The sequence below is a fragment of the Monodelphis domestica genome, chromosome 2 (assembly GCF_027887165.1).
Source record: "Monodelphis domestica isolate mMonDom1 chromosome 2, mMonDom1.pri, whole genome shotgun sequence".
NCBI classification, from domain to species: Eukaryota; Metazoa; Chordata; class Mammalia; order Didelphimorphia; family Didelphidae; genus Monodelphis; species Monodelphis domestica.
This window is the reverse complement of record NC_077228.1, coordinates 171060211-171084050: the sequence shown is the minus strand read 5'-3', so window position 1 is coordinate 171084050 and position 23840 is coordinate 171060211. Positions and strand designations below refer to the sequence as shown.

The 23840-nt window shown below is 36.4% G+C and overlaps 1 protein-coding gene across 6 annotated transcripts in view; it reads right to left on the bottom strand.

Moving 5' to 3' along the window:
* Window positions 1-23840, bottom strand: part of ASH1L (ASH1 like histone lysine methyltransferase) — a 249830-nt gene that overhangs the window by 136240 nt on the left and 89750 nt on the right. For 4 of the 6 annotated variants that reach the window (XM_056816275.1, XM_001366956.5, XM_056816274.1 and 1 more), the window contains one exon: window positions 10911-15489. In XM_056816275.1, the coding sequence (XP_056672253.1) occupies window positions 10911-15489 (4579 nt within the window). Of the gene's footprint in view, window positions 1-10910; window positions 15490-22297; window positions 22418-23840 lie in introns of all 6 variants that reach the window. The other 2 variants (XM_016430411.2, XM_056816276.1) reach the window with 2 other exon arrangements.

Here is a 23840-nt window from a genome sequence, read left to right as displayed (position 1 = left end):
TTCTATCCCTCCAAATAGTTAAGTCTCTGTAAAGCATCATTGGAATGGGGGGTAAGGGGGTAGGGAAGGAGGAAGGGACTTTTGTGCCACCCCAAATGACTGGACTGAAGAAAACACCATTGTAAAAGTCCAGGAAAATTTAATGATCCAAAAAAGATTTAAATTAATTTTAAAAGGCCTTCTGGAATGAACTGTCTATTATATTCTTCACCTCCACATTTGTAAAACTGTAGTGGATGAAATGTATAATCTAGGAGGTGGAAAGTTTCTAAGGGGTTTGGTACCCCTAAATATCACCCACCTCTGCATTTATAAAAATGTAGTAGATGAGATGTCTTATCCAGAAGGTGGAAATTTTTCTAAGGGGCATGATACCCCTAAATATCTTGCCTCCACACTAAAATGGAAAAGGAGGGAGCAATCCTGTAGTCCTTGCCTCCAAAATACAATGGCTGGAACATATAAAAGACATGCCTTTAGAACTGTTACAATCTCATGCCAAAGGAGGGAGCAACCCCAAGGGATTTGATTATCCCATGATGGGTTATAGTCTTATATGGGAGGTAATAATTTTCTAAGGGACATGATACCCCAAAATGGCCCCCAAGAGGGAGCATTTCAGTCAAAATTGAAAGCCATCACCTTCAGTGGCTACCTGAGATGTTCTGAGTGTCAGTCAACATCTTCCTCAGGAGGGATGGCATAATTCTAATAAAACTAAAAAATATTTTGAGAGAGAACATTCTAAGAAAGAGAGCTTGATAACTCCTTGAATCTAGAAGATGAATTGTTTGAAGGCACTATGAAGATGCCTGAAGAAACATCCACAGCATCAGAATGAACCATGGAGCATAGCAATTAATGTTTTTCCAATTATTTCTGTCTAGTTTTAATTGTGTGAAGTTTTGTAATTGTGTTCATATAATTCCTGTGTTTGTTGTGGTAGACAGATTCTTAAATATTTTCTATTGTCTAGAGTGATTTTAAGTGGAGTTTCTCTTTCTAATTCCTGATGCTGGATTGTGTTGGAAATATATAGAAATGCTGATGATTTATGTGGGTTTATCTTGTACCCTGCAACTTTACTAAAGTTGTTAATAATTTTCACTAACCTTTTGGTGGATTTTCTAGGATTTTTTAAGTAGACGATCATATTATCTGCAAAAAGTGATAGTTTAGCTTTCTCACTGCCTGATTTAATCACTTCAATTTCTTTTTTTTTTCTCCAATTGCTACTGCAGGTGTTTCTAGTATAATAATAATAGAGGTGATAATGGGCATCCTTCCTTCACTTCTGATCTAATTGGGAAGGCTCTTAACTTGTCCACATTGCAGTTGATGTTTTCTGATGGTTTTAAATATATACTGTTTACTATTTTGAGGAATGGCCCTTCTATTCCTATACTTACTAGTGTTTTCAATAAGAATGAGAGTGATATTTTGTCAAAGGCTTTTTCCACTTCTATTGAGATAATCATGTGATTTCAGTGGGCTTAATTATTGATATGGTCAGTTATGTGAATGGTTTTCCTAACATTAAACTGTCCTTGACTTCCTGATATCAATCCCACCTGGTCATAGTGGATAATCCTCGGATAATTTGATGTAGTCTTTTTGCTATTATTTAAGATTTTTGCATCTATGTTCATTAAAGAGATTGGTCTGTAGTTTTCTTTCTGTTTTTGGTCTTCTTGGCTTTGGAATCAATATCATATTTGTCATAAAAAGAATTTGGTAAGACTCCTCCTTTGCTTATTTTTGTCAAGTAATTTGTATAATATTGGGATTAATTGTTCTTTAACAGATAGAATTCACTTGTGAATCCATCTGACCCTGGGGATTTTTTCTTACACAGTTCCTTGATGGCTTATTCAATTGCTTTTTCTGAGATGGGATTATTTAAGTATTCTATTTCTAGTAATTTCTTTTGTTAATTTCTGCAATTTGTATTTTTTTTTTAAAATTCATCCATCTCACCTAGATTGTCATATTTATTGCCATATAATTGGGGAAAAGTTCTTAATAATTACCATAATTTGATCATCATTAGAAGTGAGATCACGTTTTCATCTTTGATACTGTTAATTTGCTTCTCTTTATTAGATTAACCAGTACTTTATTTTGTTTTTTCAAAGTACCAGCTCCTAGTCTTGTTTATTAATTCAATAGTTTTTACTTTCAATTTTATTAATTTCTCCTTTAATTTTTAGAATTTACAATTTAGTTTTTATCTTGGGATTTTAATTTGTTCTTTTTCTAATTTTTAACATTACAAGTCCAATTCACTGATCTCCTCCCTCTCTATTTTGTTGATATAGGCACTCAGAGATATAAATTTTCCCCGGAGGATTACTTTGGCTGTATCCCATAGGTTTTGATATATTGTCTAATTGTCATTCTCTTTAATGAAGTCTGTAATTGTTTCTATGATTTTTTTTTGACCCACCAATTTTTTTTTTAAACCCTTACCTTCCGTCTGGGAGTCAATACTGTGTATTGGCTCCAAGGCAGAAGGGTGGTAAGGGCTAGGAAATGGGGGCTAAGTGACTTGTCCAGGGTCACAAAGCTAGGAAGTGTCTGAGGCCACATCTGAACCAAGGACCTCTCATCTCTAGGCCGGACTCTCAATACACTGAACCACCTAGCTGCCCCCTGACCCACCAGTTTTGAAGAATTAGATCAGTTTCCAATTAATTTTAAATTTGCCTTTCTACGGACCCGTTCTAATTATAATTTTTATTACATTAAGATCTGAAAAAGTTACATTATTTTGACTATTCTGCATTAGTTTGCTATATTTCTATGCCCTAGTACATGGTCAATCTTACTGCTGAGAAGGTACATTCCTTTTTATCATTTAGTTTTCTCCAGATATCTATTAACTCTAATTTTTCTAACATTCCATCCCACTTCCCTTACTTCTTTCTTATTTATTTTTCAATCTGATTTATCTACTTCTGAAAAGAGAACTTTGAGATCCTTCACTAGTATGTTCTTACTACCTATTTCCTCCTTGAGCTCCTTTACTTTTTTCCATTAGAAATCTAGATGCTATACCATTTGGTGCATAAATGTTTAGTAGATATTAATTCATTATTTATAGTACCTTTGAGCAAAATGTAATTTCCTTCCTTATCTCTTTTAATCAGATCAATTTCTACTTTAGCTTTGTCTGGTATAATGATTGCTAGTCCTGCTTTTTTTACGTTAGATAACACATATTAAATTCTTCTCCAGTCTTTAACCTTGAATCTCTGTGTCACCCTGCCTCAAAGTAGGACTCTGGTTTTTAATCCACTCTGTTCTCTGCTCCATTTTATGGGTGAGTTACTCTCATTCATATTTAGCATTATGATTACTGTGTATTGCCCTGCATTATATTATCCCTTTTAAAATCCCGCTCTATTCCCTTTCTTGCTGTTCCTCCTAACCAGTATTTTGGTTTTTGTCACCCTCCAATACTTCCCCCTCCCTCCAACTGCTTCCCTCTTCCCTTGTCTTATTCCCCTTCTACTTTTCTGTGGGAGTAAGATAGAATTCTATATCCCACTGAATATACTTATTTTACCCTATCTGAGTCAATTATGATGAGAATAAAGTTTAAGCATTGCCTATCACTATCCTTATCCTCCCCTCTCTATGATTTTTACATTTCTTTATGTTATATAATTTACCCCATTCTATCTCTGCCTTCCCCTTTCTTTCAGTCAGTGCAACCCTCTCAGTCCTTGATGGGCTTTTTAAACATATCGTTCATATGCATACATATTATATATACATATTGTTCCATATCATCATATCATATACACTATATCATCATAATCAGCTTACTTCTCCACCCTCTTTCTGACTAAGTTCTTTTTATCGTCTCTATTACTGAGAAGATTTTGAGAATTACAGAAATCCTCTTTCTATGTAGACATAGATTTGGACCTTAATGAGTCCCTTAAATTTCTCTTTTCTTTTTTACCTTTTTGGGCTTCTCTTATGTCTCATGTTTGGACTTCAAAGTTTTTGTTTAGGTCTGCTTATTCCTCAGGAATGCTCAGAAATCCTCTCATTGAATGACCATTTCACCACCTTAAAGAATATACCGTTTTTTTGGATTGGTGATTCTGAGTTGTAAACCCAAATCTTGTGGCTTCCTGAATATTATATTCCATGCCTTTTGATCCTTTAATGTAGAAGTTGCTAGGTCCTATGTGATCCTGATTGTAGCTCCATGGTATATGAATGGTTTCTTTCTGGCTGCTTAAAGTATTTTTTCCTTGACTTGGTGGCTCTTGAAGTTAGTTATTATATTCCTGGAAGTTGTCATTTCAGGATTTCTTTCCGGAGGTGATCTGTGAATTCTTTCCATTTCAATTTTATTTTCTTGTTTGAAGATTTCTGGGCAGTTATCTTTGATAATTTCTTATAATATGATATCCAAGGTTTTTTCTTGATCATAGCATTCAGGTAGTCTAATAATTCTCAAATTGCCTCCTATCAACTACCCCAAAGTATGAACTAAGTCCTTACCGCAAGACAAGACTAGAATTCCCTGGGCTGGGGTTCTGGACTGCTTCACAGGTTTGAAATTTCAAGGGGTATGGGTTAGATCATACCACTATATGCCTAGGCAGGACCTCAAGGTCTGGATATTTGTTTCCAATAATAACAGCTTGGACATAGGTTCCCCAAACCTGGGTCAGCAGAAGTGGGGTGGTAGTGTAGGGCTGGGTCTTGGCTTGTTCTTCCCTCCTTGCTACAGCTTCATGCTGGCTCTACTCTCCTCTCACCCCTGAGCCTCAGATGTTTTTTGCCAACCTTTTGGGTTTTTCTTTTCTTGAAAGTTGTTTCACTGTCTCCTTATTGGTTCTTTCACTTCTATATTTGTTTTGTGGTGATATTTTAAACTTGGTCAGAGAGGATTCTCATGGTGGCAAGGACCTGCTGCTCTGGATTACTCTGCCATCTTGGCTCCACCCCTGGAAGACCTCAATTCTTATTTTCTAAATCTTTACCTTCTGTGTTAGAATAGATACTATGTCTCAATTCTAAGACAGATGGGTAATAAAGATTAGACAACTGGGATTAAGTGACTTGCCCAGGGTTACACAGTTAGGAGGTGCTTAAGGCTAGTTCAATCCTATATTCTACCCTAGACCTAGTGTTCTATACATTGTGCTACCTAGCTGCACCCCCCTGAATACATTAGATTTTTGGCTACTCTATCACACTGATGATTTATATTCACAGCTTGCCGTCCTCTAAAACTCCTTAGATCTTCAAAATTTTACTATCTATGGCTCCTCTAGCTTATACTTTTAAATTTGCTTTTGTTTTATTCAGTTTGATATCTAAGCATAATATTTTACATTCATTCCTATATAATTCAACTTATTAGATTCATTCCATTATTCTTGCTTGTCAAAATCCTTTTGATCCTAGCTCTATCAGCTAGTATCTTGGTATTTCTCCCAATTTTATGTCATGTGCAAATCTGATGGACATTTATGTCTTTTTCCTAATAAATGATAAAAGTGTTAAAAGAAAATAGAGCCTAGCACAGATCCCTGTAGTACTTCAATGTATATTTATTGCTATGTTGACATTAACACATTAACTAATCTTTGAATCTAGCCATCCAATTACATGAGACAATCAGAATACCACCGAATATTTATCTCTTCATGATCTCCACAAGAATACTATGAAAAACTTTATCAAGAGTTTTGCTAAAATATGGGCAATACTATATTCACAGCATTTTAGTCATAAAAGCTTAGTAATTTTGTTAAAAAAGGAAATAACGTTAGTCTGCCTGACCATGTTTGTTAGTCTGGAATGACTATGACTTGATGCCATACTTTACTTCCTATCTATATATTTGTCAGCCATTTCTTTTTCTAGTCTGTAATTTTCTGAGGAATTTAAGTGGAGGCAACTATACTTCAAAATCTATTTTCTTATCTCTTTTTGGAAACTGGAATAACATTTTCTTTTTATACTATTTTCCATAATCTTTCAAATATCAGTGGAAATGGCTCACACAGTGATACAAAATCATATCTGCCAGTTATTTTAGAGACCCAAAAATATGGGTCATCTGGGCCAAATGATTTGAATTCATAAAAAGCAGCTAAGTGCTATCTTAATATCCCTTTATTTATCAGTTGCCAAAGTCCTTCAGTTCTATCTCCACATCCCTTGCATCCATCCCGTTTACTACTTACCCAGTCACATAACTTAGATCAGGCCCTCTTTGCCTCTCACCTGAACTAATCTTCAAAGCAGGGGTCCCCAAACTATAGCCCACAGGTGGCCCCCTGAGGCCATTTATCTTGCCCCCACCACACTTCCGGAAGGGGTACCTCTTTCATTGGTGGTCAGTGAGAGGAGCACTGTATGATGTGGCACCGCAAAGTGAGATATAACTCACATATAGCACTACTTCCGGTGACATAATCCTTTGCGTGGTGCCTTGTTCTGAGAGTAACTGAACGAGAACAAGGTGCTGTGCAAAGGATCATGTGACTGAATAATGGAAGACATCAGCATGGTGAGCGGTGATCTGTGGGAGGGGATTTCTCACTGTGTATACTGCTGCCAGGTATAGTGGTGGTGGTGATGATGACAGACCCATCACAGCCAGCACTGCAGCCTCCGCTATACCAGACAGCAATATACAGATTTGTTCATTTGTTTTTTTTTAATAGTATGTCACGCCAATGGTCTGAGGGACAGAGAACTGGCCCCCTGTGTAAAACGTTTGGGGACCCCTGCTGCAAAGGTTCCTAAGGAATCTCTCTGCATCGCCTTTGTCCCCACATCATCACTAAAATAATTTTCATAAAGGTCAGGTCAGACCATGTGCCTCCATTACTCAAATTCCAGTGTATGTATCTCTGCAAAGTCCCATTCTATGTTTTTATCAATTAATGATTTGACATCAACTTATCTTTCTAATCTTGTTTTACATCACTTCCCTTCCTGTATCCTATGGTCTCATCTGGCTTTCTTCCTGTTTCACACATGATATACATAATTGTCAGTGCCTGGAATATACTCCTTTCCTTCTACCTTGAAGAATTTCTTGCTTCCTCTAAAATTCAGTTCAAGCATCACCTTCTACAACAGGGGTTCTTAACCTCAGGTTTGTAAACTCAGTTAAAAAAATTTTTTTTTAATAATTACATTTTAATATAATTGGATTTCTTTGTAATCCTATGGATTGTTCTTTCTAGATTTAAAAATAATATTCTTGGAAGGGGTCCACAGGCTTCACCAGACTTCCAAAGGGGTCCACGACACAAAACAAGTTAAGAAACTTGTTCGACAAGAAGCTTTTCCTAATCTCCTGGGCAGGCCTCACCTTTCTCTCTACTACACATACCACTGCTAGCAGCTAAAGCTTTCCATTCCAAAAATATAAATTTATTTTTCATATACTTGTATATGTGTACATAGAGACCACTAATGACGAACCTTTCAGAGATGTGAAGTACTGACCCATCCCCCCTCAGTATCTGGTGCACCCTGTCGCCCTGTTACCTCATACAGGGAAGGGAGAAAGTACTCCCAATGGGCTGCTGAGAGGAGGGATGGGTTGGGTAAAGTGAAGAATATCCCTAGCCATTGGGGTGGGGTGGGGGGCGGCCTAAGCATTCCACTTGCCTCCAGTTCTGCTGCCTGTGAGTTGCCCACTTACTCACTGTGGGCTCCCATTGGGCTACTATGCAGAGGGGCAGGCGGATATGAAAAAATGTCCTCAGGCACTGGGGAGGGGAGGGAAGGAGAGTAGTTTTGCCCCAGTCCATCTGTCTTTCTAGTAATAAACGGGAGGGAGGAAGGGGATGGGACATGGCCACATGACCACAGAGCGCACTCTGCATGCCATCTTTGGCACCTATTCCATAGATTTGCCATCACCAATATATAGGCTTTTCTAATAAAAAGCAAGCTCAATGAAAGAACAGAATGTTTCATTTTTATCTCTCTCCACTAGTATAATGCCTGGCATATACTGGATATACAGGGTGTCAAGTCATCTGTAGGTTGATAAAATCTTAGTAGTATAGTCTAATGTTCTGGCATCTTAAAACTATTTCTGAATACTGATTGTTTATCCAGTATATTATATATTCCTCCAAACTTTGTTACCTGTAAATTTGAAAAGTATGACATTTATGCCTTTATTCATTTAAGTCACAAATAAAAAGTTAAAAAGAGATCAATACTGTAAAGATCCACCAGTTAGTTTGGAATTTAGACTAACGATTGCCTTTTCTTGTCTTCAAGAAGCTTACATTATAATAAGAGAGAAAATACATTCTTTGGAGGGGCAGCTCTATGGCAATTGAATTCATGTTCTTGGAAGAATCCAGAGCAATATTTAATTGAATACAGTTCTCAGAGCAAGAGGTAAAAAAGTGGAAGAATGAAAGGACTACATACATACATATATACATATACATATACATACATACATACATACATACATACATACATTATTTATATATTTATGCTGCACATGGGAGGAAGACAGAGTAACTGGATGACTTGGATCAGCTAACTACTGTAAACTCTACATTTTCAAGAATCACTACTGAAAACTATAATAATGGGTCCTGGAAATAATTTTTATGTTAGAATGTGGTTTTTCTTTTTATCATATTATTCCCCCAATACACAAGATTACTTATCTTTTCCTCTAGAATGGCTCTTATTTATCAAGTATTTTAAAAAAGTATGAAAACCAGAAATAGCAACAAGATATTCACTCATTGTTTCTTGGTTCTGAGTAGCATCTTCTGGAGCTGCTTCTATTTCCTCAGGCCAGGTTTCCTTCTTCTTTTCCCCCAAATGATCAATTTCTACCCATTTCCTTGCAGAAATTTCCCAATAGTTACAATCACATTCTTCAAAACAAATTCTTCTTCAGAATTATGAAGAATAAAATGTATTAAATAAATTCCTTGAGTTTTTCAAAGTGGAAGAATGCTTACTATAAATGTTTAACAGCTACAGATATTTTAACTTAAGTTCTATTCAAAACAACATATTATGGAATGACCATAATCTTGGTTCCAAAGGACATCTTAGGAAAGAATTAAGGACAATAGTAAGGAATATTGCATGTTACAAGGAAGGAATTGGGGAGGGACAAGATGACATATTCTCAAGTTAACTGGTTAAAAGTTAAAATCAAAAGAAATCAACAAAATGTTAAAAAAAAAAACTAGATTACTGGAATAAAGTTAAAATACTAGCTGTGACTGACAAAAATTTCCATACTCATGATCAACTTACAGATGGCTGTATTTAAAGGGAATAAAAATAACTTCTTTGAAAAAAATGGCTGTATAACTTCCTCACTCAATGAACTTGAATGGCTCCCAATTGCTCACTAGATAAAATATGAAACTTTTTTGGCTTTTAGAGTCCAAAATAATCTGGTCCCTTCCTGTATTTCCAGTCTTCTTATACCTCACTTTCCTCTCCATATTCTATTATCCATTGACACTGGTTTCCATGTTGCCCCTCAAATCAGATACATCTTTAGACTGCATTTTCACTGCTTATTTCCCCATCATGTACTGCTCTCCATCATTGTTACTTTCAAAGTTTCAAGTCTTTCCTGATCCTTCTTAATTCTTAGTCCCTTCACTTTGAGATTACCCTTGATTTATTCTATATATGTCTTGTTTGCAATGTTGTCTCCCTTCATTAGACTTAGAACTCCTTTAGGGCAAGGGCTGTTTTGTCTCTTTGTAAGTCCAATGCATAGCATAGTGTCTGGCAAGTAGTAAGCACTTAGTAAATGCTTGTTGACAACTAAAAAAACTTGTCAATAATTCTACTACAAGGATTAAATCCTATAAATTAAAACATGTTCATTGAGGAAGTTATTCATTTCTGTACTACATGGGCATGTGTATGCATACATGTATGCATGTATGCATGTATGTATGTATACTGGTGTATCCTACAGGGGAAAGGAAAAGAAGCAGCAGCATTTTAGGATATCTCTCTAATTAATGCTAGAAATTGCTTTTTAGGAAGAAAGTAGCTATCAATAGTTCTTTGTACAATTATAAAGACCTTCAGAATATTTATGAAACTTAATATTTTGATTTATGGATAAATTTTTCATTGTTTTCATCTTATATCCTATTGTAAAAGTAATTTTTCATTACTTTTACAATAGGATATAAAATGCCAACAATAAAGTTTTCCAATCAGACACAACACACTAGTACTTCAGTGATCGTGACTTTGTTAGTATAAGTACTCCTCTCTCAAATACAAATGGCTCAAAGTTTTATGGCATATTAGAAAAGAGTATGTTGAAGTTTTAAAAATTCACTATGCACAGGCCAATAAAGTCAATGAAAATTTCTGAGTTTAGTTCAGCTGGTCCTCAGATAATTGACATAAAATTCATCACTTGGCTTAAATTCAAACATTTTGGTAGGCTTTACCACTAGTGCTTATGTCTGGCTGGCACAACTTTTGAGAACTGAGGGCTAGCTTCAAACCACAAGAGGTACTGGAGAAGTACTTTAATGAAGGGCAGAAATCTACAAATGCTAGATGAATATTTTTATTAAGCATCTTGCATAGTTAGTAATAAAATTCTCTACAAAGAAAGTCATTACTGTACAAAGAGGAAGATTAACTTTTCCTTTCCTTTATAGTTTGAATTTCATCTAGTCTACTGCCTCTACTCTCAAAAAGTAAAAAACATTGTAATGTGACCATCTAGATTCCAAATCTTATTTCCAACTATAAATACAGAATTAAAAATAAGATCTCAAACCACAAAGAGTAAGTTTGTTAAGTAATATCTGAAGTTCATTAGCACCTGTGGAATAAAACAACCCATTTTTCTGACAGGTAGCAAATAAGGAAAAGAGCCCTCTTACCTGTTAATGTTTGCAGTGCCCTTTCATTGGAAGGCAAGGTTTCCTTTCTGAGAGGCCTATTTAGTGAAGTGTCCTGTGCAGTAAAAAGTCCTGGGCTGTCAGTCAATTTCTTCCGGCTACTTGTATTAGTAGAGTTCGATACTCTGCAGCTGCCTATTGCACTTGTGAAAAGGTTTGTGTGTTCATCACTGCTGGCTGGCTCAGAGCTGGGTGTGAAACCTCCCAGAGATAAACCTGGAGATGTTTCTGAACAGTCAATCTGTAAAGGTGTCTGCAACCCTAATGCCAATGAACTGGATTCTGAAGGCTCTCGGTGGACCCATTGCTCCTCTCGGCTTAATAAATTTTTTGATGGGGACAGATGAGGACAGGACATGTGACAACGATGCTTCTCTTTGTGTTTATATCGCTCTCCAACAGCATCTTTACCAAACCGGTAGCGCTTCAAAGATTCCAGGACAGTTCTGGAAGAGCTATTGGTAGCTAAAGTGTCCATGGAAACCTGGGGTTGCTCAGACGTACGGTGTTCTCTATGTTTGTGACGATGCCGGTGTTTGTGCTCCACCATCCAACCATAAGCCATCTCAGGAGGGACGCTGGGGTAGGTGCTCATGGAGAGGAGAGGTGTCCTGCTTGTTGTAAGAAAGGCCTCCTGACGAAGCAGCTTATGTTTCTTCTTGTGGTATTTGGCAGGATTGAGAAGCAAATGACCAGCATGCATGTAAGAAGGAGGTGGCAAAGGAGTGGTGAAAGAAGGAGAGGGAGGTGGTGGATAAAGAGTTGGAGGGTACCTTCCATAGTATCCTAATCCTATGGGAGCAGCTGCAAGTGGAGAGGGAGAATAAGGCATGCCATAAGAGGGATAAAACCCAGTACTAGAAAGAGGGAAACTAAGGCTATGCATAAAAGGCATTTCAGCCATTGCTTCCCTCATCTTGGGGGGCCTCCCTCTTTTTTTCTTTAAGTCAGGTTTTCTAATGTAGTGCAAGGGGTCTAAGGGAAAAGTGGGGTGCGTATAGAAACTGTTAAAGTTAATTCGAAAAATAGTGGGTAGGAGATCACGGGGGATAAAATGATGACTTCGATGAGTAATCCGAATTTCACTTAAACGACTTATTAGTTCCTCCAAATCAGCAAGGAAGTCTGGATCCTGTCTGTTCCGTAGCTGGGGATACTTCTTTTTCCGTTTTCGCTTTTGCCTTTTCATTTTGTCATAACTGAGGTAATCATGGCTCCTGCGTTTACACTTGTGTTTATGTTTCTCTTTGAGACTACTTAGGACTGTGGAGGTTTCTGGGGGGATGAGAGAAACATGTTCAAAAGAATGTCTCCGCTTTTTCTGCCCACAAAATTTTTCTGCCCTGTCTGATGTGCTATTATTATCTGTCCCAATACCACTATCACTAGGAATGGTCTCATCACTATGAGACTCACTAATTGGGGAAGGAGTCGCTTCCTTTAGAGAAGTGAGTTCACTCAAGTGAGAAGGAGAATTTGGCAACAAAGTAGGAGGAGATAATCGCCTCCTTCCCTTTGAAGCCTTCTTCATAGCAAGTGTCTGAATCATACTGCCCTGCCTGGAGTGTATATGTAAGTATGGCACTGAACTCGGTTCAACAAATCCTGCATCACTGCTGACAGGACTCTGGCCCCCACTGGTTCCAGAAGACTGAGAACAGATGGGGGATGGAAGAACCTCAGAACTATTTGCTGCTGAAGGCAAGAGAGGGGGGAGAAGTTGTCCTAATGCTGACCCAGCTGCCTGATGAGCTGTTTTCTCTAGGACAGCCAGACCAGTTGGGCTACTAGTTAAAATGCCATTGAGCACAGCTTTTGGTTTCCGGCCTCGCCTCTTTCCTATATAAATGGTTCCTTTCTTACTGACATTTATCTGTTGGCCCAATTTGGAGCCAAATGTGGCAGCAAGTGTTGACACTGTATTGTGGAGTTTGGATTGCACTTTCCCTTTGTTACTTGATTCTACAGAACTTGAGAGAATCTGATTCAGGAGTTTCTTTCTCTTCAAAGTCTTCATCTTATTTATTTTGCGGATAATGGTTTTCATTAATTGGCCATTGTTTCTCTTGTTGATTTTTTTATCAGGTTCCATCTCAAGGTCACTCATACCACAGACACTTGGTTTATGACTGTCATCTGGACCTTGAAGTTGATCTTTTCTTTCAAAGAAGTCACTACTACTTCTATGCTTGTCACTCTCAGACTCTAGTTTGTTTGGACTTTCAGTGGCCACAAAGGGTGCCACTGATAGCACAGGTGGTTTCATCTTGACTGGTGATCTGATTTGTCTTTTTGGTCTTCCCCTCTTTTTAGGGAAAGGTGATACTGACAGGCTTTGCTTGAAGGAGGGGATTTCAATTTCTGGCTGCAAAATAGGGGGTTCCTGCTCTTCTTTTGATTGTAATGAAAAGACTTTAGAGGCTGGGATTTTTAGGGTCCTTTTGGGGGGACCTTCTAATTGGGGCATCTCCTTAGTTTTAGGTCTTCCTCTTTTAGGTTTATAAATGTCAGGTAAAAGGTCACCAGACATGCATATACTTGAGGATAGTTTGTGAGTGGCAAAGGACTTATGAGACTGCTTGTCAGTTTCAGTTAAAAGGGCAAGAGATGGAGTTGTGCTAGATTTACTCAGCTTTGGCAATCGGCATTTAAGGAAGTCATGCTCCACAAATGAAGATGGCCCAATGTTTTTCATAAACTTTGATGGCTCGGAATTGCTACTTGACAAAGAGCTACATGAAACATTTTTAAAAAGCTCTGACCTTTCTAATTCTAGCCCTTTTGGAGGCCGGCACGTGCTTCTTGCTACCACTTTAGTCCATCGTGGTTTCCTTCCTTTTCTTTTTTTTAATGGTTTGGACTGCAAACTAGTGCTCAGGCTTTCAGCAACTTGGCAGTGTTTCTCTGATGCAGTTACTGCACCAATCTTCAGAAAGGGTTTACTGCTAAATAAACTAGTGAAACTAACAACTGAAGGGGTAATTGTAGCATGAATACTGGATTCAGAAGCCAGACTTGGCTTTTTTCCTATGGAAGGGCCCATTCTTGGGTTATCTGTGTGAATAGCTTTTGAATCACTTAGCTCTTTATCACTCCCTTTGCAATCAGTGTTCATGCTATGAATCAGAGACCTATGTCCAAGGTTCATATGTGAATTTTCAGAACTGAATTGGGCTTTTCCAATGGATTCAGCAATTCCTTCTATGAGTTCAGTGGAAGGACCTAAATGTAATGGATTAGGAGCCAATTGGGAGGAAGTTCCAGGGGGACTTCTGTTTAAAGGTGTAACAGACAAGGCTGGTGAAGGGGAAGGGAGATTACCCTCCCCTACTGCACTAAAAGGAGATCTAGCTGTAGATGCATCAGAATTACCTCCCATTTGAAAGTCTGGTGAAGTGCAATATACAGGAGGCTGCTTCTCATGCTTTGTAGTTTCAACATAGGTCCCCCTTTCACTGGATAAGAAACTGTCCTGTTGAATACAAGTTCCTTCATTAAAAATGTCTTTGTCCAAAGAAATGATTTCTTTTCGAATTGAGAACTTCTCTAATATGCTATCTTTATTCTGCCTTATAATAGTCTTCTCAAAAGCTTTGCTGGTAGCACTATCTTTCAGAGATTCAGAAAGCTCCTGACTTTCATGACTATTAGTATTTGTATTACAAGAAACCTTAAGTGGTTCCTGAGCAGGGAGCAAGGCTTCAGCTTTTAAATTCATAATATCTTTGCTGACCAAACCTGCCACAGGGCAAGCTACCAATTTTTTTGCAGGGTCCTTACTAACCAATCCCACTACTGAATTTGCTATAGTCTTCTTCCCACAGTCCTTTGCAACCAGTCCAATGGTAGGGCCTAGCTTCTTTACTGAATCTTTATTAACAAGTCCAACTACAGTACCAAGTCCCAACTTCTTTCCTGATTCCTTACTCACCAAACCTGGGACAATACCAATTCCCAATTTCTTCCCTGAATCTCTGCTCACAAGTCCCACTGTAGTGATAGTCCCTGGTTTCTTTCCCAAGTCTTTATTTATGAATACTGTTGTAGTACCAGCTCCCAGTTTTTTCCCAGAGTCCTTACTGACCAACCCTACTGCAGCACTAAATATTGGCTTTTTCCCAGGGTCTTTAGTTACAAGCCCAACTGCTGTGCTAATTGTTGGTTTTTTAACCAAGTCCTTGTGAATAATTCCTGCCATCGGACCAATGCCAGGCTTCCTAATTAAATCTTTGCTAACCAATCCTGCTGTAATACCAGCCCCTAGTTTTTTAGGCTTTGTCTTGGAAGACTTTGAGGGTGGACAAGTAGCAATGAGCTGTGCCAATTTTTCTGTTACACTTGTTGCTCCATTAAGTAGTGCTCTGTCCTTTGAGTCAGGATCACGGCTACCAATAAGAGTAGATGGTGCTGACTTAACATAATCTGTCATTTCAGAGTGTAGTGGAGAAAGCTTCTTTGACACAGGATTATTTTCTCCCTGTGAATGAAGATGAATGCCTTCTTCAGACCGAGATTCAACAGCTGCAACATCACTTGCTTTCTTGTACAATTTTGAAGGGTCCTAAAATGTGAAAAGAGAAAGGTTTCAGGGACAGAAAAGACAAAAAAAAAATTAAAAGACTCAGTGAATAGAATGCTAGCCCAGGAGATGAGGTCCTGGGTTCAAATGTGGCCTGAAACTACTTAGTTGTATGATGACCTTGAGCAATCCACTTAACCTTATTTTCCTAGCCCTTACCACTCTTCTGCCTTGGAAATGACACTAAGTGTTAATTCTAAAACAGAAGAAAAGGGTTAAAAAAAAAAGACAAATAAATGGGATATCATATTGCTGCCAGCATATGAACTAGAAAAATAAAACTGCTAATATGGTCTTTTTAAAAACTATCCTCAATTAATTAAATACTCCTCTTCACCCCCAAACAATTGAATAGCAGCTGTTTTCATCTTCACTGAATTTACAGCACACACATGTATAAATATATATGTGCAAACATGTTAAAATTTTCTTTTAATGATGTTAGGGCAGTTAAGATACTTCATCCATCACCATGCCATATCCTCTTTTCACTAAACTTAAAGCTTAATGCTCAAGCTTTTGAGAAGGACTTCTGCAACTGGCTTCATTATTGTAAATCACTAAATCATGTAATATTTGACCCACCCAGATCCTCAACTGCTAAACTGTACCAACTAACTCTTGTTCTAAATACAGAATCAAGTAACTACAGGGAATGTAATATGGAGAAATAAGAGTAATAGGTAATCCAAAAATCACTCACATTTACCTTTAAATTTAAATTTATTTTACAGGTTTGATCATAAATAAGTTATTCTCATATTTCAATGTGCTTCTGCTTGAAATTAATAACATTTCCCAAAAAGGTAAGAGGCTTAAAGGCTTACTCAAGAGGAACTAAAATTAGCCATCTCTCCTATTCTAGGGTTCCAGTGTGACTCTGCTACTCACTACATGTTAAGACAGCACAAACTCTCAGATTAATTCAAAATATGAACCTGAGAAAGCACATGTTTTCATAATTATTATCTAATACATCTCCATTTAGATGTTATGAATGGCTTTCCTGACTGTACTCAATATAAGACTCAAATCTTTAAAAAGCAAAGTATACCGCAGCTAGGTGGCTCAATAGGATAGATAGGACTGGAGATGGAGACTGGATTCAACTCTGGTCTCAGATACTTCCTAGCTGTGTTATCCTGATCACTTAATCCCAATTGCCTAGCCCTTACTGTTCTTCTGCCTTGGAACCAATACTTCCTATTGATTCTAAGTTGGAAGGTATAGGTTTAATTAAAATTTAAATTAATTTTTTTTTAAAAGCAGAGGTGGCCTTTTATAATGTTTATCAATATCTCTATTTGGGGGTAGTAAGTTAGCTTACTATCTACATCTAAGAAAATTTAATCAAATTTAATAAGTGACCATTTAAACAAGAGATTGAAATCAAAGTATAAATATTACTTTTGTAAAAGTAAAACTTATCTTCTTAAAATTAAAAAAAGGGGTTATCTTTTATTTTTATAAAACCATCACTTTCAAACAGATCCCTCGCCTCCCCATGAGCCAGCCATCCCTTGAAACAAAAAATTAAAAAAGGGGGGAGGGGAGGAGAGACAGTTTAATAAAATCAACATATCAACTGGTTCTGATAATATATGCAATATTTTACCCCTTAATTCAGATTAATCTGATCATTGTCTGGATACTATTCGTTCATTGAGAACTTCACGAACCAAGGACTTTCTATTCTTAATAGAAAGCCTATTACTATACTACACAAACTGTTATCTTTTTTCTATTTTATACATTTCCAATGCATCTCTCCCCTTCCCAAGTGAAGCATCCCTTATGATAAAGGAAAATGGGAAGGGAGAGGGTGGAGCATGGAGGGAGGTCTGGCAAAACCAACCAAGACTTGAGAAAGGCTGATATTTGTAGCATTCCATACCCATATTTCCCCTTTTTACAGGGGAATATGTATGCCATGGTTACTCAAATATTTAGTGAATCATTTGTTAACATCCTTAACATTTGCTAAGTCCCTTTTATATGCTAGGCACTGTGCTATGCTCTGAGCACTTAAGGCAAATTGCTTAATGTTAATTAAAGTTAATGTAGAAAGAGGTTCTGGAGGTGATTATGGGATTGATGGTCTGAGAAGAAAAAGAGATATACTGTACTGTATGGGAGGAAATAAGAGAGGGACTATATTGAGAAGGAAAGGAAACACAATAGCCCATGTAATAAGGGTGTACATAATGTATACCAACATAGAGTAATCAGTAGGGACAACAGACACACTTTGAAATTTACTTTCATCTGAACCTACACACAAAAAATATATTAAATTCAAAAGGGATATATAGTAGGGAACAAGGACAGTTGAGATGAAATTTGTTTTAACATCAAAAGGGGGAGATGGGTTAAGAGGGAATTAAAAGGAAAAAATTAAGGAGTAATGGTCAGAAATCAGAGATAAGAAAAAGGAAAGATGAACAACATAGAAAACTACTGACAAACTGTCATCATTTTATTCTTTGGAAAGAAAGGGGCAGGAATAAAAAAAAAAGGTGAGATGAATAAACAAACAAAGAGGGTAGATGGACACTGGAGAGTTCTTCCCAGATTCTCAATCATTTAAGAATGATGCCGAGATAATTCTCATCATCATTTCCTACCTGGAGACTTTCCTAGAGATTCATCATCTCAAGAAACTGAAAGCTACTTGCCTGTGCATAAACACTGACAGAGCAAACATTATCTTAAGCCTATATTCCCAAAGAGATCAAAGAAGGCAGAAAAGGACCCATGTGTTCAAAAATATTTAAAGTAACTTATTTTGCAGTGGCAAAGAATTGGAAACTAAGGGAATGTTCAACATTTGGGGAAGAGCTGAACAAATTGTGTTATGTGAAAGTAATGAAACATTATGCCATTAAGAAATGACAAAAGTGAACAGAACCAGAATTTTGTAAAGTAATGACATTTTATTTTATTTTTTTGAACCCTTACCTTCCATCTTAAAATCAATACTGTGTATGGGGTCCAAGGCAGAAGAGCAGTATGTAGAGAATTACTTGCCCAGGGTCACACAACTAGGAAGTGTCTGAGGTCAAATTTGAACCTAGGACTTCCCATCTCTGGGCCTGGCTCTCAATCCACTGAGCCACCCCACTGCCCCCAGTAATGACATTTTAAAGGCAAACAACTTTTAAAGTCTTAAATATTCTTTAACAATACGATTCTTCATTTCTCTCCAGATTGCATTCAGGACTCTACTTGACTTTTACTGATATAAGAAATAATTTGACAATTTGACAATCAGTTGTCCGTGTATGTCAGACCATTGACTTGGTTTTGCAAATACCTAAATCAGCCAATGATTTAGCATAAATACAGAATAAAGATGATAAAAGATATTGTATGTAATAAAAACAGTTCTAATCTAAACTATTTTAACAAATGATTGATAATGAAATATGGGAAATGAACAGGAGGACAACAAAAGCAATTATAATTGCCTGAAGAGGTTTAAATGATATAAATAAACTAAAAGAATTAAAGTAGGCAATGAGGAAACTAAACTATTACTCTTTGCAGATGAGATGATGGAATGCTTAGTGAATGCTAGAGAATCAACTAAAATCTAGTTGAAATAATTAATAAGTTTAGTTAAATTTCAGGATACAAAATAAAATAAATCATCAGTATTTCCATGTTACCAACAAAGTTCAGCAGCAAGAGATAAATTCCATTTAAAATAACTCCAGACGATATAAAACTGGGAATCTACTTGCCAAGACAAACACAGGAATTATATGAACACAATTACAAAGCAATATTCACCATAAGTCAGATCTAAACAATTGGAAAAATGTCAACCACTCATGGGTAGGCAGAGTTCATATAATAAAAATGACACTTGGATTTACTTGAATTATGCCATACCAATCAAACTACCAAATATTTTCTAGAACTAGAAAAAAATAAAACCAAAATTCATCTGGAAGAACAAAAAAGGTCAAGAATATCAAGGAAACTAATGGAAAAAAAGTGGAAGGAAGATGGCCTGGCATACCAGATATCAAACTGTATTATAAAACAGTAATCATCAAAACCTTCTGGTACTGGCTAAGAAATAGAATGGCATATCAATGGAATAGATTAAACACACAATATACAGACACAAATGACTATAGCAACTTGGTGTTTGATTAAACCCAAAGATCCCAGCTTTTGGAATAAGAACTCAATATTTAATAATAACTGCTGGGCAAATTGGAAAACAGTATGGCAGAATTAGGTATAGGCCAATATCTCACACCCTATACCAAGATAAGGTAAAAATGGATATATAATTTAGATATAAAGAATGAAACCATAACTAAATTAGGGGAACACAGGATAGTTTACCTGGCAGATCTTTAGAGAATTGAAGAATTTATGACCAAATAAGAAAGAGTATTATAAGATATAAAATTAATAATTTTGATCATATTAAATTAAAACACTTTTATACAAAAAATACTAATCTAACCAAGATTAGAAGGGAAACAACAAACTGGGGGAAATTTTTTTTTATAACAAATATCTCTGATGAAGTCTAATTTCTTAAATTTATAGAGAAATAAGTCAAATTTATAAGAATACAAGCCATTTACCCAATTGACAAATGGTCAAAGGATATGAACAAGCACGAATTCAGATAAAGAAATCGAAGTTGTCAATAATCATATGAAAAAATATTTTAAATCACTCAATTAGAGAAATGCAAACTTAAAAAATGCTGAGGTGCCACCTCACACCTATCAGATAGGCCAATGTGACAGTAAATATTGGATGATTTGGATAATTAGGCAGATAAATATTGGAGATGTAGCAAAAAAAAACCAACAAAAACCACTAATGCATTATTGGTGAAGTTGTGAACTGATCCAACCATTCTGGAGGGTAATTCGGAACTATGTCCAAAGTGCTCTAAAACTGCAGATACCCATAAACCCTTTGATCCTGTAATACTACTAATGGATCTGTATCCCAAAGAGATTTTTTAAAAGGGGAAAGGACATACTTGTACAAAAATATTTATAGCAATTCTTTTTGGGATAGCAAAGAACTGGAAACTTTGGGGGGATCACTTGGGTAATGGATGAACAAACTATGGTACATGCTGGTGATGGAATAATATTTAAGAAATTATAAGCAAGATAAGAAATTAAAAGCAAGACAATTTCAGAAAAAGCTGGAAATATCTGCATGAACTGATGCAAAGTGAAATAAGCAGAACCAGCAGAACACTGTAGACAGTAACATCAATACTATACAATGATCAACTGAAAACTCCGGCTACTCTCAACAATGCAATGATCTAGGATAGTTCTAAAGGATTTATGACAGGGAATGCTATTCCATCTCCAGAGAAAGAACTATACAGCAATTGGAAGGAAATAGAGCAAAGTATACTAACTTTCACATCAGTGTATTTATGGTTTTATTTTGGGGGTTTGGTTCCCTATGATTGTACTCTTACAGCAATGACCAATATGGAAGTGTGCTTTGTATGATAATAAAAATAAAATAAAAACATAAAAAAACATGGTGAAGTCTTGTACTTTCTATACCTTTTCAGGCAATTACATAAAGATGTAATCTGATAAAAAATGATATTTGTTTTCAAGGATGCCCTCAACCTCAGGAGTAGCCAGGAAGCACAGTGGATAAAGCACTGGGCCCAGAGTCAGAAAGAACAAATTCAAACCCAACCTCCACTACTTACCAGTTCTGCTACTCTGGACAAGTCAAATAACTTTAATTTCCTCAACTGCAAAAATGTGTAAAATAATACTACTTTACAGTATCATCATCATGAGTAATAAGTGATATTTGCAAAGCACTTAGTACAGTGCCTAGTACATTGTAGACAATATAAAGATGCTTATATTTTCTTCTCCCCTCATTTTCTGTACCCCCCCAAAACACTGTACATTATTATCAATTTTTTTAATAAGTTTATATAATTGAGATTGAAAGAAACAATTGTGAAGAGCTTAGTATGTGCAAAGCACTGTGCTAAGTATCTCCAAAAGGGTTGCTTTCCTGGATTATAACGACTAAAGAGAATGTGAAGTGGCAATTTGAGGAGGAGCTTAGCTACTCCTCAGTTTTTACGTGCCTTTTGGTGGGGATGATATGTCCTTTACCAAAAACAGAAGTAGGAACATACTTAGTTATATATAGGTATATAGTTATATTCTCTAGAATAACTTTTTAAGGAAATAACGAGTTTTTAAATTTTTGTCCTAGCATTTAACTCTCCTTTCAAATACTGTGAAAATCAATTCCTCAATACTCTCCTTTAGCTGATGATAATTTGGTATTATTCCACCTTTCCATCTACCTTTTAAACCTCACTATGTTTTCGAATTTATTGACCTTTCAATTCTCTCCCTGTACTGGCTACCATTCTTTTTTTTTATCTTAAATCTTTGGTGAATCAATTCACCTACACATTATCCTTTACATGTAAATGACCTTGCCACCTTGACCTATAACCAATCATGTCTTTTACATACTAACCATAGGTTACTCCTACCATTCACTGCTTTACTCTTATTAATGTCCTGCTAAATGAAATTGGAGACAAATCTCAAAATTGAGCTTTCTGGATTCACTACAAATTTGTTACATAATCTTAACTGGGTGCTCATCATAGTAAGAAAATACTTTTCAATTTCCCTAAATGATTTGCTTCCCAAACACCACAGTGGCTATTTCAAATTTTGCATCTCACCTCAAGCCTTCCACAGGCTTATCTCCCACCCTTGGCTCAGGTTCAGGGCCTCACCTCTTACTTCATGGAATAAGAATTGGGGCCATTTCCTCAGAACTTCTTTCTGCCTTATTTCATATCACTGAGATGGATTTCCTCACCTCTTTTTCAAACTCCAGTGGCTCTCTGTTATCCCTAAGAGCAAATAAAAGTCTTTTTTGGCATTTAAAGTCCTTCACAATTCAGCCCATTTCCACCTTTTTAATCTTCTTACACTTTATTCCTCCTTCTATTAACTCTGCAATTCAACTATATTGGCCTTCTTGCTTTTTCTTACACACAACATTACATCCATGCCTTTTCAATGACTGTTTCCCATTCCTAGAATGCTCCCTTTTCCCCCATTTCCACCTCCTTACATCAAGATGAAAATCTCAACATCTAGAAGCTTTTGCTATTTACTCACTACTAATGCCTTCCTTCTGCAATTTCTGTCCATTTATGCTGCATACATCATACAATGTTTTGCATGCTGTCTCCTCTATTTGAATGTGAGCTCTACGAGGGTAGAAAATTATGTCTTTTGACTTCTTTGTATCTCCAAAGCTTATTAGCACAGTATCTGGCACAAAGTAGGGGCTTAATAAAGGTTTATTGACTTTCAAAATACCATGAATGGCAAAGAGAAGAGACTTAATATTTGTTGACCGAATAAAAGATTGCACTAAGTAATAAGTCTACAAAATAACAAAGAATGAAACAATCCTGACTGTAAAGAAATTTCCATTATGAGAGAAACATTAAGTATATAAGTAGATATAGAATAACCATAGAGAATAAATCTAAGGTATATAGGGAAAGGTGTCCAAAAGAATTAACAGAGGCTTCCAAAGTAGATGATCTTTGATTTGTTTCTTGAAGGCAGAGAAAGATTCTTTGAGGATATCTACTTATATACAAAAAAATTGATGTTATCTTATGGGATACTCAACAAAGTTTAGAAATGATTATTCTAGGAGGTTGTGAAAGAGAAGAGAGAAAGGGGAGAAGGAAAGATTGGATTAGTGTAAAATTCTATGAAGCTGGGTAAAGTAACTATGAAATATGGTACCATGTAAGCCAAAGTGTCAAGAAAGGAATGTTAATATACTGAATGCTACTGACAAGAACAAGGTCTGAGAAGAAATCACTGGATTGCTTGATGTAGATGTAACTGAGTATCATGGAGAGATGTGTTTGAGGTTGTTTAGAATCCAGATTACAGAGTTTAAAGAGTGGGAAGATGAAGCAATGAAGGAACAGAACTGAGAATGGAAACAAAGTATGCAAATAGAAACATGGGAACATAGATATAGAGCTAAAAGAGGCCTCAAAAATTATCTAGTCTAATTCTCTTATTTTAAAGGTTAAGGAAAATAGGACCCAGGAAGGTTAAATAACTTGCTTACAGACATAGTTAAGCAGAGGAAGTATATGAATCCTTTTTTTTTTTTAAATTTGGTCATTTCCAAACATTATTCATTGGAAACAAAGATCATTTTCTTTTCTTCCCTCCCCCCCCCCACCTCTCCCATAGCCCACACGTGATTCCACTGGGTATCACATGTGTTCTTGATTC